Below are 15,443 nucleotides of genomic sequence, written 5' to 3'. Positions count from 1 at the left end.
TGTCACATTTGGCATCTTTTCAGGGGGGTGCAGATACCTGTGTAATCTAGGTATTTACTCCCACTTCCGGGCATAGATAGCCGCAGAATCCGTGGCGATCTACGCCATATCCGGCCCCTCCTCCTTTCCCCCCTTGCTCTCTACTGGAAGACGCACAGGTCCCAGAAGACAGCAGTGACCAGTGAGGATGCGCAGCTTGACTTGCGAATGCGCAGTTGGGAACCAGGAAGTGAAGCCACAAGGCTTCACTTTCGGATTCCCTTTCCGAAGGTTGAGTCGGCAGCACCCGAGAGCCAAAAGGACAGATCAGCTTCGGGTGCCGACATCGCGGGCAGCCTGGACAGGCAAGTGTCCTAATAAGTGAGCAGCTGCATTATTTGTAGCTGCTGACTTGTAAAAAATAAACATTTTTGCGGAACTCCGCTTTTAATAAGGACACTTTCCCTGTCCAGGGTGCCCGCGTTGTTGGAAGCCGAGCAATCGTTCGGGTCTAGGCTGCCCCGCGGCCATCCTCGGTGAGGAAATCGGGAAGTGAAGTGTTGCTGCTTCACTGTCAGATTCCCTACTGCGCATGCCGCGTGGCACGAATGGGTGGACATCTCCTGGGACACACACAAGGTCCCAGAAGATGCCGCTCCCCATTTCCCAGGAGGCAGCGCGAGGAGAAGACCCACCGCAGACAGGCCCCCTTCATATTACTGTCCTCCTTTACCCCCACATTAAATTCCTCAGCGCCCTCCAACACCGGTCCTGGGTGGGGGCGCCCCAATCCTGGCTCTCTGCCTAATGATTGGTGGATGCCGGCGGACAGTCTGCGGTACCTGCAGATGAGCTCCCGTTTTTATAATCGGAGCGGGGGCAGGTCGCTGTCGGCGAGCATGCACACCCCAGACCCGGAAGTGCAGGAGCCGCCTCTCCTCTGTATGTGTTGATTGTATACGGTCGGTAATCGGTTAATAATTGAAGTTCTAGGAGTTGTAATTTTGAAGGTGAGACGCAGGATATTACTTTTCCAGAACGTCCCAAGAGATCTGGGATTGGAGCGGCCCACGAGGACGACTACTGATGCAGAGTCAGCTGATTTTTTATGCCGGTGATGCAATACATGAGTTTGCATGTCCACACATTATGGAGTTAAATGCAAACAAATCCATGAAATATGGAAACTGCGCCTGGATAATTGTTTCCTGTAAAACTGGATTTCTCAACCGTCTTCCTCCAGAGATTTCCTCGAGCAATGGACAATTTCTGTGCCTCAGATGGAATTCCCAATGACGCCAATGATCTGTTCAGCTATCTGTAAGGGGGGTAATACTTCCCCAATGACCACAGGTGTATGGATCATTCACCTCACTGACCATCACACTAATGTATGATTTGTAGATGGTAATTTTAAGCAGGGGGTTCCCTGAGACCGGAATATTCCAGGAATTTCTGTGTTGTAAAGATTGAGTCTGAAAACATAAAGGAGATTGTTACCACTACTCTAAGAAATCTTGTAGTTGGCTTTAATTATGCTGATTTAAAGCGGCGTTCCACCCGCAATTTTTATATATTTTTTTTTTTTTTTTGTCGGCAGCTACAAATGTAGTTGCTGACTATTAACAAGTGTCCTAGGCGCCCGCGATGTTGGGCCGATCCCTCAATCGCGTCGTGTCCTGGCGCCGCCATCCTTACTAAGGGAAACGGGCAGTGGAGATTTGTGCCTTCACTGCCCGTTTCCAAACTGAGCCTGCGTGAGTCTCGCAGCGCTTTGTGAATGGGTGGCTGCTCTCTGGGATCCACACACAGTTCCCAGAAGGCAAGCGTGCCTCATTCACCAGAAGACAACGCAAGGAGGATGAGGAAGAAGACCTGCCGTGGACTAGGAAGAGGCAGATTAGGAATATCTGCATAGCAACCGGAATTTCTTTAAAATTTTTAACGTTAAATTTTTTTTAGGGTGGACCTCCACTTTAAGTAGATAAATGTAAAGTTATGCACTTGGGGGCTAAGAATATGCATGCATCATACATACTAGGGGGAGTACAACTGGGGGGGTCTGTAGTGGAGAAAGATCTGGGGGTTTTAGTTGATCATAAGCTCAATAATGGCATGCAATGCCAAGCTGCGGTTTCCAAAGCGAGCAAAGTCCTTTCTTGTATTAAGAGAGGTATGGACTCCAGAGACAGAGATATAATTTTGCCCCTGTACAAATCATTAGTAAGACCTCATCTGGAATATGCAGTTCAGTTTTGGGCACCAGTTCTCAAAAAGGATATAGGAGAACTGGAGAAAGTGCAGAGAAGAGCAACCAAATTGATAAGAGGCATGGAGGAGCTCAGCTATGAGGAAAGATTAGAGGAACTAGATTTATTCACTCTTGAGAAGAGGAGAATAAGGGGGGATATGATCAACATGTACAAATATATAAGAGGTCCATACAGTGAACTTGGTGTTGAGTTATTCACTTTACGGTCATCACTGAGGACAAGGGGGCACTCTTTACGTCTAGAGGAAAAGAGATTTCACCTCCAAATACGGAAAGGTTTTTTCACAGTAAGAGCTGTGAAAATGTGGAACAGACTCCCTCCAGAGGTGGTTCTGGCCAGATCAGTAGATTGCTTTAAGAAAGGTCTGGATTCTTTCCTAAATGTACAGAATATAACTGAGTACTAAGATTTGTAGGTAAAGTTGATCCAGGGTAAATCCGATTGCCTCTCGGGGGATCAGGAAGGAATTTTTTCCCCTGCTGTAGCAAATTGGATCATGCTCCGCTGGGGTTTTTTGCCTTCCTCTGGATCAACTGTGGGTATGAAGTTGGGTGTATAGGATTTTACTGTGTTTTTTTATTTTGTTTTTTGTGGTTGAACTGGATGGACTTGTGTCTTTTTTCAACCTGACTAACTATGTACTATGTAAGCCCCTTTCACACCTGTGCGACTTGTCCTGCGACTTGAGACTGCAAAGTCACATGACAAGTTATACCCCATGATTTCTGATGAAAAGCATTCATATCTGTGCAATTTTTAAGTCACACTGACTTTAAAGTAGTCCCTGTACTACTTTGGTCTGACTTTAATGCGAGTTGAGGTCCATAAACCTCGAGTTTTATGCAGGCATTCCCTGAAATCGCCACGGGAAGTTGCTTTCTATAGTGGCACACTTGCATGCTTGATTCTAAGACGTGCTACTTTTGTAGCCGCTGACTTTTTTTTGATTTTTGATTATTTTTTTTTAACCCAGGCTGGAACTCTGCTTTTAGAGCCGGATCACACAGGGGCGACTTGTCAGGCTGACAAGTCGCACTCTGTTCTGTGCTATGGAACTGTTCTAATAGGAGCAACTCAAGTCGCTCCAACTTAGAAAAAGGTTCCTGTACTCTTTTGGGGCAACTTACATTGACTTCAATACAGAAGACATTTTGCAAGTCGCTTCTGAAGTTGTGGGCAGATCGCCTTGCCGAGTCGCTCGGCAAGTCGTGCTGCCCCAGTGTGAACCGGCTTTAAGTCAGAGTGTCTGTCTGTGTCTGTCTGTCTGTGTCTGTCTGTGTCTGTCTGTGTCTGTCTGTGTCTGTCTGTGTCTGTCTGTGTCTGTCTGTGTCTGTCTGTGTCTGTCTGTGTCTGTCTGTGTCTGTCTGTGTCTGTCTGTCTGTCTGTCTGTCTGTCTGTCTGTCTGTCTGTCTGTCTGTCTGTCTGTCTGTCTGTCTGTCTGTCTGTCTGTCTGTCTGTCTGTCTGTCTGTCTGTCTGTCTGTCTGTCTGTCTGTCTGTGTGTGTGTCTGTGTCTGTGTGTGTTTTTTTGTTACCTATAAACTGCTCTTGCGAGGAAGATGTAAAGTAATAATATAGAAGTGTGCTGTGAATGGAGGATCGGGGTGTCTGTGGGATATCGCGGATTAGACTTGTTTGGCTCTTCCATATGTTTTAGAAGCTGCATGAATCGCACTATTCTGCTGCGCTGTTATCAGTCTGTGTCAGTGTGTTGGTTCTGTGGAGTAGTTGTATGTTTTATCTTTTGTGCGGTGTTGAGCATAAAGATTAGAAACGTGCTGAATGCGTAACATTTAAATGGCATACGTGTACTCAGTAATACGGGGGTATGTGGCAGAAACTTGTAGTAACACGCATGCTCAGGGACATGTCATGGCACGCTGAGTGCTCACAGCTTTTCTACGTCGCTGGCTTCTCCCAGTCCTGGTTATGTGAGTGCTGGGATTTATTTTATTTTTTTTGCATCTACAATTGCATTAAACGCACCATTTTTGCATCCTTTGAGCAGCCTATTTTTCCAAAATCAGATTTCAGCTGGTTACTGTCGGTATTATCTTCTGTGGCCAGTTTTCTGTCAGTGTTTTTGTTGATATCTAAACACTTTTTTTTTTGCAAGATAAAAACGCATGGCTAACAGATGTTGCTGTGTAAGCAATACCGCTCGGATCTCTTTACATAACACAGAGCCAGCCCAGAATCTTTTGCTGACTCTAAATATTTTTAGTTTTATTTCAAGTGGCAGTCCATGCAAAAACAACATTCTCTATAGACACCACGGATCCAACGCCAACCTCTATCCCTGTAAAGCAGGGGTCTCCAAACTTTCTAAACCAAGGGCCAGTTTTATTCTTTGGAGTTTAGGGGGCCGAAACTGTGGCTAGTGTGAGTAGAAAATGCCCCAGCGTCAGTGGAAGCAATAGTGCTCCACCACTCGTCAATGGGAGGAATGGTGCCCCATCATTAGTGTCAGTTGTGGATGGAATAGTGCTCCAAGGGCTGGATAGAAGCAAGCAAACAGCCACATCTGGCCCCAGGGCCGCAGTTTGGAGTCCACTGCTGTAAAGGAGTATACATAACTTTTTTTTTTTTTTTTTTGGAAGTCTATCTGACCGGATTCCACACTGAGCTGTAGGCCGCGGCTTCTCTGTGTAGGTGGGTGCAGAGGAGATGAGACAACGGAAGCCCCATAGTAACTCAATGACGTGACGTCACTTCCCATTAATTTCACAGCCGTTGTCTGCCATGTCCTCTGCAGAGCTTTTGCCGCTGGAGATCCGAACAGAGCGGGTCCGTTCGTCTTCCAAACAGGTATGTATACTCCTTTATTCTTTACAGGGATAGAGAGGTTAGTGTTGGATTCGTAGTGTCTATAGATGCAGGGATTTTAGTTTTTGCATGAACTTCCACTTTAATTCTCTTCTTTCAAAGCGGAGTTCCACCCAAAAGCAAAAATTAAATGCCAAATGTGGCATACAAGGGGGGAGGAATGCTTAATGTGGAAGTGGGTGACTACTTTAGAGGGGGTCTTCCTGTCCCAATTCCTCCTTCCGCCTCGGCGGCCTCTCCTGGCAATCTTCCGGGACACGTGACAGGTCCCCGAAGATTGCCTGTCCACTGGGAGAGGGCATCGCGACTCGCGCACCATGAAGCCGCAAGCTGTCACGGCCGTGTGCCCACAGTTCCAATGGAGGAGCGGGGCCCTGTGCGGCCGTATCGTTTGGCCGTGGGAAAGGTAAGTGTCGGCAGCTAAACTTTATGTAGCTGACTTTTAATAAACTAAAGCCTGGAACTCCGCTTCAAGTGTGGAGTTTTTTTTCCCATCTGCTTTCTGCCTAGGCAATTGATGTCATACATCCCAGAAGCCTTCAGGAGAGGAGGGTTTTTTGTGAGCTAAGCATACCCCCCTGTCTACATGCCTGAGCTAAGGGCAGACCGATTCCAGGATGTAAATGTTGCATGAATATAGGGATCGACCAATTATCAGTGCAGCCAATATTCACTTTTTTAGAAGTATGGGTCAAGAAACTGACCGATTTATTACCGATTTAGCTTCAAGCAGCAGAAGTTGCTCCGACGCTTGTCCGGTCTCTCCCATCCCACCGCCGCTCTCCCGGATTACTGGCATCTTCAAGGCGCAAGTTTTCAAAAATGGTGTTCCTATAAGCCAATCTTGATGATTTGAATACATTGAAGTGCAGAGGAGGGGTTTTTGGGGTCTTGTGAGTAAAAATCTTGTATAGCGCTACACATGCGAACTGAATCGCCTCAAGGTGCTTGGTATCCATTTCCGACTATTTTTTGCCTTCAGAATAGATGGCTTGAGTTTTTTTTTTCTTTTTCTGAAGGCCTGATGATTCCCTTCCATTCGGATGGTGGTTGGTAGTGTTCCATAGTCGAGGTCCTTGGACTGCAAATCTTTGTTTGTTCTCCTTTGGACTTGTAACGAGTATTGAGTATTTGGAGGAGATTTTGGTTGGTAGATCGCAGGACGCGGTTTGGGTTGTGACATTTTAATTTTTCGCATTAGATATTGGGGTGCACTGTTTTGTACACATTTGTGCGTCGGGCTCAGTGCCTTAAACGTAATTCGGTCTTTTACGGGCAGCCAGTGAAGGGACCTAAGGGAGGGAGAGATTGATTCCCATGTTTGTTTTTCCTGTTACAAGTCGTGCCGCCGGGTTCTGGACGACTTGTAGACGAGCGATTTGGTATTTTGGGATTCCGAGGTAGAGGGCATTTCAATAGTCGAGTTTGGAGTTGATAAGTGTACCCACCACGACTGCTATGTCTTCTTTCGGGATAAAGGGAATGAGTCTACGTCGTAGACGCAGCAGATGGTGGGATCCGCTGACTACTGAACTTATTTGTGCATCCATTGTCATGTCGGAGTCAAAAGTGATTCAGACTTTTGACTTTGGTGCTAGGGGTGATGGTTTGTCCCAAAATGGGCGGGGGCGTCCATGTTGTCATAGCAAGTTTTTTTCGGTTGGCGTGGACCGGAAGAAGTTCTGTTTTTTGATCCATTGAGTTTAAGGTAACTCTGTCATCCACTTCTCTATCAGAGTAAGGCATTTCTCTAGTCCGAGATAATGATCCTTTTTATTGCTGATACGGAAATGGAGTTGGGTGTCATCCGCGTAGCAATGGTAGAGTAAATTCTGGTCACTGATGATTTGGAGGAGAGGGCGGAGATAAATCTTGAATATTTCCGGCGACAAGGGAGACTCATGAGGGACTCTTATGACACTGTGCGTTTTTTTAGAAGTGAAAGGACCAAGTTTCACTATATTTCCAGAAAGGAGGAGAACCAGGGTAGATCCGAGTCTGCCACTCTAGCTACTTTATGTAGACCCCCCAATCTTTAAAGAGTACCTGTCACTGCCTATTGCTGTTACAAGGGATGTTTACATTCCTTCTGATGGCAATAACAGTGATGAACAAAATTCAAAATGACGGTGTAAAAACGTTTTCTTTTTTTTTAATTATGTACACATCGGCAGGAGAGGTGGCCGAAATATTGGTATCTTATCGGCACCCAACAATATCTGCCATTCCCTACATGAATCACCTGCCCTTGCTCAAGATGACCACAGCCAGAAACGCTAGGGGTTGGATTTCTCAGAAAGTGGGGAAAAAAGTACGGAGACGTGGTTGGATGAGTGAGCTTGACTTGAATATTTTAAACCGATTCTCAGATGCAGCGCAGTTCTGCTTTTAAAAGTGACCGGTGGTCCCAGATGCCAAACGGCTGTGGTAATTGCTGAGGAAGTGAAACTGATCAAATGGCCTGAAAACATGACCTGTTGGGGCGCTTTGAGGCCTAGACCAGCGGTTCTCAACTTCTTGTCCAACAAAATCATTTTCTGATGTTAACAGAACGGTGTCAGGATTGAAGCACAAAGGTTACAAACTATTGGGAAATGTTTGCCAAGTGAAACACGAGCAGCTGTGAATGGCAGCCAATCGGATTGTGACTTTCATTTATAAAGCTTATCTGAGCAAGCTGAAGATAACAGCTGGTTGGTTACTATGCACAGTTGCTTCAGTTTTAATAAATTCTCCAAACCCCCCCCCCCCCCCCCCCGCACTCCCTCTGATCCATTTTCTGTAGTGAATATTTGAAGACTATGCTACTGGGGATGCCCATTGTCCATCAGCTGAGCTGCGAAGATGGCTGGGAATGGTTTTGAGGACAGATGGAGGTTGCCCTTGGTGAGATATCTTGTCTGTCTTCATTATGGGACTGTTCACACCAGAAATGTGTTTTTTGCATTCAAAACGCGTTGGGTGTGCGATCCGCTGTGGGTAACCATTATAAATTGACCTCCCCCTGAGCACAGAACGCAATTGCGTTGTCTGCACCATGTTGCATTTTACTGTACTACCATGCAACCCAATGGTGCTGGGAGTTGTAGTCTTGGGGAGGGGAATTGGGGGACATTGTGTGTTTGTGGATGCGTGACCGGGGGCCATACAGGGATTCCTAGAGTTGTGCTTCTGGTTTTACTTTTGGTAAGGCAAATTTTGTCCTATGTTAAAAGTGGAGTTCTGGCAAAAAAAAAATTGTCGGCAGCTACAAATACTACAGCTGCTGACTCCTAATATTGGGACATTTACCTGTCCTGGGCGCCCGCTATGTCTGCACTTGACTGCTGATCTGTCTCTCGGGTGGAGGCGTTGCCATCTTCAGTCAGGGAATCGGGGAAGTGAAGCCTCGCGGCTTCACAGCCCTGTTTCTCACTACGCATGCGTGAGTTGCGCTGCATGATCTGATTGGTCCTTGCTGTCTTCTGGGACCTGTGTCTCAGACAGCAGGGGAGGAGGCGCCAGAAGTGGCGTAGATCGCTGCGGTTATCTATGCCCAGAAGTAGGCGCAAATACCTATTGGACATGTATCTCCCCCCCCCCCCCCCCCCCCCTGAAAACTGCCAAATGTGACACCAGAGGGGGGAGAGGATTCTGAAAAGCAGAAGTTCCATTTTTTTTTTTTGGGGGTGCAATTCCGCTTTGACTGGCCTATACAAAGGTAAGGGAATAAAACTGAGGCTTTGGTATTGTAGAAAGACTTGGCAGTGAACTTGGCCTAAAACGTGTCTTGGTGATGTAGCTTTGTGGATTGTTGATGTCATAGAATGTGCAGATATGGGGGCTGATTGCGTAGCGGCCGTCTACATCCTTGTTGTTTTTGCTTTAACATTAAACAGGAAGGAGATGTCTGTAGAGCAGCCACTTCCTCGGCTTGTTGGCCGTGTGGGAAATGACACAACATCTGATTGTAGCTGTAAATCATCATCATGCTGGTTATCGCACATCAGTTATCTGATCTGTTTTAGGTGTTAGAATTCTATTAGTGGAATGCTTCTCACATTTTTATACCCCCTTCCTTTCCTTCCAGAAGTTCTCCAGCAACAGAAATGCCATCTACCTGGCAGAGTTGGTGGTTTGCATGAACCACGTGGCCAATAGAGTGGCAAGTATTGAGAGTAGGGCCGAAACAACGAATCGATTATGAAATTACCGTATTTATCGCGGTATAACGCGCTCCCGCGTATACCGCGCACCCCTAAAGTTGCCCCCAATCCTGCGAAATTTTTTTTTGTACTTACAGTTTTGGTGTCTTGCGCGGCGGCCTCGTCGGGTCCGGCGTTCGTCTGCGGCTTCGGGTGTCCACTTCGTCGGGTCCGGCGTCCTTCTGCGGCTTCGGGTGTCCTCTTCGTCGGGTCCGGCGTCCTTCTGCGGCTTCGGGTGTCCTCTTCGTCGGGTCCGGCGTCCTTCTGCGGCTTCGGGTGTCCTCTTCGTCCGGTGTCCTTCTGCGGCTTCGGGTGTCCTCTTCGTCGGGTCCGGCGTCCTCCCCGCTCGTTTCCCACGCCGAGTTTGAATACTGTGCCGACAATAAACGGAGCGCAGTACACGTGTATTGTCGGCAATGCTCGGCAACTCTCGCGCTGGCGTCCAGGACGTGAGCGCGGAAGGTGCAGAGACTGCCTGACTATACCCGAGTGTACTGCGCTCGGTATATGTCGGCGCAGTATTCAAAACTCGGCGCGGGTATCGGTGTATACCGCGGACCCACGATTTTCAGGGCAAAAAAGTGCGCGGTATACCTCGATAAATACGGTAATCTATTACAATTTTCATAATCGATTAATCGGCCAGTAACATAATGGGGTTAAAAAGAAATAAAATTAGCTCTTTATAGTACAAAAAAGCAAATTGCTACTGTAAATATTACTTTCACTGTCCCACAGTAAAAAAATGAACCCCTTACAGTAGCGATTATTTGCTCTTTTTGTACTTATTTTAGTTTTTTTAACCCCATGATGTTACTAAACATCTCAGGCCTGGGGTCACACCTCCTGTTTTTTGGTGCTTTTTGCAGAAACACTACAGTTCATCTACATGTTTTCCTATGGGACATGTTCACATCCATGATTTTTTTTTCAGCTGCTGCGTATTTGGAAAGGGTGAGGACTTAACGCAAAACGGTGCTATTTTTTTTTTTTGGTTCAATATACTTCAATAGAGAAGCTGCAGAAAAGCATGCAATGTGTTTTTGTGGCAATTTGTGTTTTGTAATCCGCCCAACAACAAATTAGCCCAAAAAAAAAAAAATGCAATTTTTTTTTTTTTACGGCTATTATCCGATTACTCAAAACAATCGTCCAACTAATCGATTATGAAAATAATCGTTAGTTGCAGCCCTAATTGAGAGCCAACACTGGAAATTTATACAAGGGTCTTGTGCTCCTTCAACTGCCGCCACCCCCCCCGACACCCCATTCTTGTGCTACCTCAGTCGCATAACAAGTCGTCCCATGTCTTCCAATAAGAATTCATATATGTGCCACTTAAAGTTGCCTTGCACCCAAAAATGGAACTTCTGCTTTTTGGAATCCCTTTCTGTGTCCCATTTGCCACCTTTCAGGGAGGAGGAGGGAACAGATACCTGTGTAATACATGTATTTGCTCCCACTTACATGACTAGATATCCGCGGTAACCTACCTACGCCATGTCTGACACATTCTCGCAAGACAAGTCGAACTAGCGGGAACGGAGCCTGAGGGTCCCATTCACACTTGTGCGACCTGTCATTGCTGCTTTTTGGACGGTAGTCACCTGACAAGTTTAAGCGGGGGTTAACCCAAAAAACTATTTTTTAACATTAGATTCAGGTGAGTTGTTAGAAGCACAATCGGGTGTTTTTTTTTTTTTTTTTAAATCGTTGCCGTGCATACCGTTTTAGAGATGGATGTTCTTCGCGGCTTCCGGGTATGGTCTGCGGGACTGGGCGTTCCTAATTGATTGACAGGCTTCCTACCATCGCATACAGCGCGTCACGAGTTGCCGTAAGAAGCCGAACGTCGGTGCGCAGGCGCCTTATAGAGCCGACTCGCAGTCCGGCTTCTTTCGGCAACTCTTGACGCGCTGTATGCGACAGTCGGAAGCCTGTCAATCAATTAGGAACACCCAGTCCCGAAGATCATACCCGGAAGCCGCGGAGAACATCTATCTCTAAAACAGTATGTACTGCAATGATTAAAAAAAAAAACACCCGATTGTGCTTTTAACAACTCGCCTGAATCTAATATTAAATTTTTTTCAGGTGAACCCCACTTTAAAGCCCATTCTTTTCAGTGGCGCCTGTTCATAGTGGCACAGCTTTGAAAAGGTGCTGCACTAATTTGGTGCGACTTTTGATGTAACTTTGGTCCAGAGATTGCACAGATCAGATCAAAGTTGCACATCAGATCAAAGTTGCATCAAAAGTTGTGCCACTTTGGAGATGTGAAAGGCGTCGAAGGCAGTTTTCAAAAACAATTTGGCCCTTTCTGTAAATTATTTTTTTACCACTACTCTTGCTATATATTTTTCCAGCCGTCATGATAAAATTGGTGTAAAAAGAAATTCACAAAGATTCCCGCACAGGAGAACACATCCTAAAATAACATTACCTTCAGACAGGCGATAATGGAGTCTCAGTAGGTGTGCGAGGAACACAGGAGCCGCTTGTGGTGATAAAAATGTGGAGAGTTACAACTTAAAGGGGTGTTCCAGTCATTTTTTATGTTTATTAAGTCAGCAGCTGCAGCAGCGCTATCCTCTTGCAGGCTGTTGTACTCTGTACAACCTCCCGATCAACTGCAATCGGTGTAATGTATTTTGGGGGCACCGGGAGAGAAGTCTGAGGTCTTGGTAGTTATAGATGAACACAGTCTGTGTTGCTCTTCTGTCTCCCGCTGTGTATAGCCACCGCCAGTGACCCCCTCTCCCCCCACACCGCTATTAAATTTTGCTTTGTGCTGAACTCTGCTTTCTGGCTTCCAGCTGGTTGGAGATGGTTGTGCCCCACATGAGTGAATGCACCGGGATTACTCTTCCTCCATGGTCAGAGCAGATAAAATGCATTGGAGTTTCCTTGGCTCGTGTCTCTCGTCATATTTTTGATTTTGAAATGACAATTGAAGGATGGAGTCGTGATTGTAAACTTGTTTTCGTGGGTGGTCTTATTTACTGACCTGGTAACTGTTTCCTGTTAATTTATGGTAGACGAAGGTATTAATAGTGCTTTTTACTCCACGTAGTCGGCGGTTTTTGCACACCTTGCCAGGGGGGCAAGAATTCTATCCTGGAGGACAGCAGACCAAAACCATGCATGGGCATAGCTTCTGGTAGAGACACAAACCATCATTGCAGGGGATCCTTTGCGGTGCCCCACACAGGGGAGCCCAGTGGGAGAGGCTCTTTGCGGAAGTGCCCTCCTGGGGACAGCCCAGCAGGGGGAGGCGAAACATGTTAACGGTTCTCTTCTGCGTTAGTTCACTGTGGCTTGTTGAACATTATATATATATATATATATATATATATATATATATATATATATATATATATATATATATATATATATATATATATATATATATATATATATATATATATATATATATAAATTTTGTGTGTAATAAAAATGTAACATACATACATACATACATACATACATACATCTAAACCGGAGTGCAGATTTTTTCCCTGTATTACTTCACTCAGCCCAGCAGGGAAAGTTCTTTGCAGCAGCGCCCCTAGTGGAGGCTCTTTAAAACCTTTAGTTTTGGGCCTGGTGTACAACGCTCTCCTAGAAGCCTTTGCTCCTGGCTGTAGCGTTTTTTTTCACAAAAAGACGGACGCTTGTAAAAGTGTCAATCGCTTGGGCGCTAATTTGTTTCATCGATTCAGAAGAATCTATTCTGGCCATTGAAATGATTTAACATTGAAATGCTAAACTTGCCTAGCATTTGGCAGTGCCAAGCATTTTTTTTCAGCCAAAATTCTGCTCCTGGGGCCACTGGGAGTGTTTGTTTTTTTCCTGCCTCTAAATGCAGCTAGAAGCCGGTGTGTGCATGAGCACATAGAATAACATGCAGGGGAGTTTAGACGGGGGGGGCATTTGGAAGCCCGAAACCCTGAGCAGCAGCTGCAAAAATGTCCTGTATGTATTGAGGCCTTAAACTAAGTTCTCTAATCTCTCCCCCCCCCCCCCATATATTACAGAGGGGATGAAAATAGATGTCTGGTCACACATGTGGTGTTGTAGCTGACGTGTTGAACCTTCTTGGTGTTGGAGGATCTCGGTACACTTTCCTGTCTTCTCTCTCTGTGTTGCTCTTTCATCTGATTCACAACTAACAGCTGATTGTAGTTTTTACTTAATCTGTTTCTCTCTCCCTGCCAGATAACTGCCATGATGAACGGTTCAAATCTTGGGAATTCCATGTCCAACAACAAGTCCAAGGATGAGCAGGTGGTAAATGGACACGACGAAAATGAAAACAACCCCTTCGCAGAGTACATGTGGATGGAGAATGAAGAGGACTTCAACAGACAGGTAATGTGATGTCAGCAAGAGCAAAATCCTCAGGGGGCCTGGAAACATGTCGATTCCCCCATCCCCCCCCCCCCCATCTCTCCTGTTTTCACTTTACTTTGCTGCAAGAGCTGTCTCCCCCCCCCCCTTTTTTTTTTTTTTTTGCACACATGCTTAAATATGTTAGCCCTGAAGATTACATGATATGGGGGGGGGGCCCTCCTTCTAAAACAAAACATAATCTATTTTCTGAAAGCAGACACCATAGAGAATATAATGGTGGCAATTTTTTGTCTCGCACGATACTAACTGGGTCTAGGAAACTCAAATTCCAGTATTTTTTTTTACTAAAGTTAATTTTAGGGGACACAAGCTCAACAATATATTGCATATTTTTTTCGTAATAAAGGAGACTAATGCCCCTTCCACGTAGTGGCGGTATTGCGGCGCTATACCGTCGGAATTGCCGCGGGATTCGGCCGCTAGTGGTGCGGTATTAACCCCAGCTAGCGGCCGAAAATGGGGTTAAAACCACCCGCAATGCGCCTCTGCAGAGGCGCATTGCGGGTGGTATTACCGTGGTTTCCAATTGCTTTAAATGGGAAGGAGCGGTATACACACCGTTCCTAAGATGCTTGCAGGAAAAAAAAATCTCTCCTGCCAGCGCATCGCCTAAGTGTGAAAGCCCTTGGGCTTTCACATTGAGAATGCTGAGGCAGGAGTTTTTCAGGCGATATTTAGGCGCTATTTTTAGTGCTATACTGCCTGAAAAACGGTGTGAAAGGGGCCTTGGTTGCACAGAGTAAATGGATATCCAACATGTCAAACCTTAAAGTGGCTTTTAAGCCACGGAGTGTCACTTCTACAATCCCCCTCTATTACATTAACTGATGTGCCCCAGTGTAGGTGGTTTTGTAAAAATTAGCCGCTCTATACTGTATTTTCACTCACGTGACCGGTCACCTCTCTCCTCTCCCAGTCTGACCTCAGCAGGGGCCAAGAAACCCCCACCCACCCCCTGATGGCAGCTGGGAAGGGGAGAAAGGCTGCCGGTCACATGAGTGCCGAGCGGCATGCAAATTACAGTATAGAATGGCTTCCTTTTACAAAACCACCTACATTCTTTGTCATAAAAGTTTTTGCAAATAAGTAATTTCTCAACTGATGTGCGTGGCGGCACTGTAAAATGCTGATGGGAACACTGTGTGAAAGGGACCTATGGGCCTCATACTTAAGAGTCGACCCGTAAGGGGGGGGGGGGGCATGTTTCGCCTGCACGGGGTGCACAGGTGTTGCAAATGCATGCAGGGTAGTTCCTTCCGTGTAAGTTGGGACACAGCCGGGTTAGAACCTGTGACATGTTCCTGGCCCATGCATTCTTGTCCCAGTGACACCTGCTCTCCTGCTTCATGTATTGGTGTCCAATGAACATAAAGTGAGGGGAAGCCGCCCCCCCCCTCCCCCATAAAAACTGCACTAGAATTCCAACGGAAGCTTTTGATTTTTGCCCACTCTTACAACTGTAATTGTATATGTTGCAGCACAATTTTGGGCTTCAACACCTAGCTGCCATAGAATGCCTGTGCTTACTTGGCATCTCCAGGACTGTGAACTTGCTGCCACTGTTTGCTCCCTGTGACAGTTGTTTGATCACTGTGGCAGTCTTTCACATGACCAGGAGGCACCACACATGGTCACTGACGGTCTACCACAGGAACCACGTGACCAGGAAGCACACATGGTCACTGACAGCCAATCGCAGTAATCACATGACTGACAAGCACAATGGTCACTAGCCGTCAACCACATAAATCGCATGACCAGGAAGCACAC

General features: G+C 46.2%; 1 protein-coding gene across 1 annotated transcript in view; it reads left to right on the top strand.

The window, feature by feature from the left end:
- Positions 1-15,443, top strand: part of PAIP2B (poly(A) binding protein interacting protein 2B) — a 40,878-nt gene that overhangs the window by 13,873 nt on the left and 11,562 nt on the right. The window contains exon 2 of the mRNA XM_040335529.1: positions 13,479-13,631. Coding sequence (XP_040191463.1) covers positions 13,488-13,631 — 144 coding nt within the window. The 5' untranslated portion in view covers positions 13,479-13,487. The remainder of the gene's footprint in view (positions 1-13,478; positions 13,632-15,443) is intronic.

Source organism: Rana temporaria, chromosome 1 (assembly GCF_905171775.1).
Source record: "Rana temporaria chromosome 1, aRanTem1.1, whole genome shotgun sequence".
Classification (NCBI taxonomy): domain Eukaryota; kingdom Metazoa; phylum Chordata; class Amphibia; order Anura; family Ranidae; genus Rana; species Rana temporaria.
Note: the sequence above shows the minus strand (reverse complement) of the source record. Positions and strands in the feature narration are given on the sequence as shown.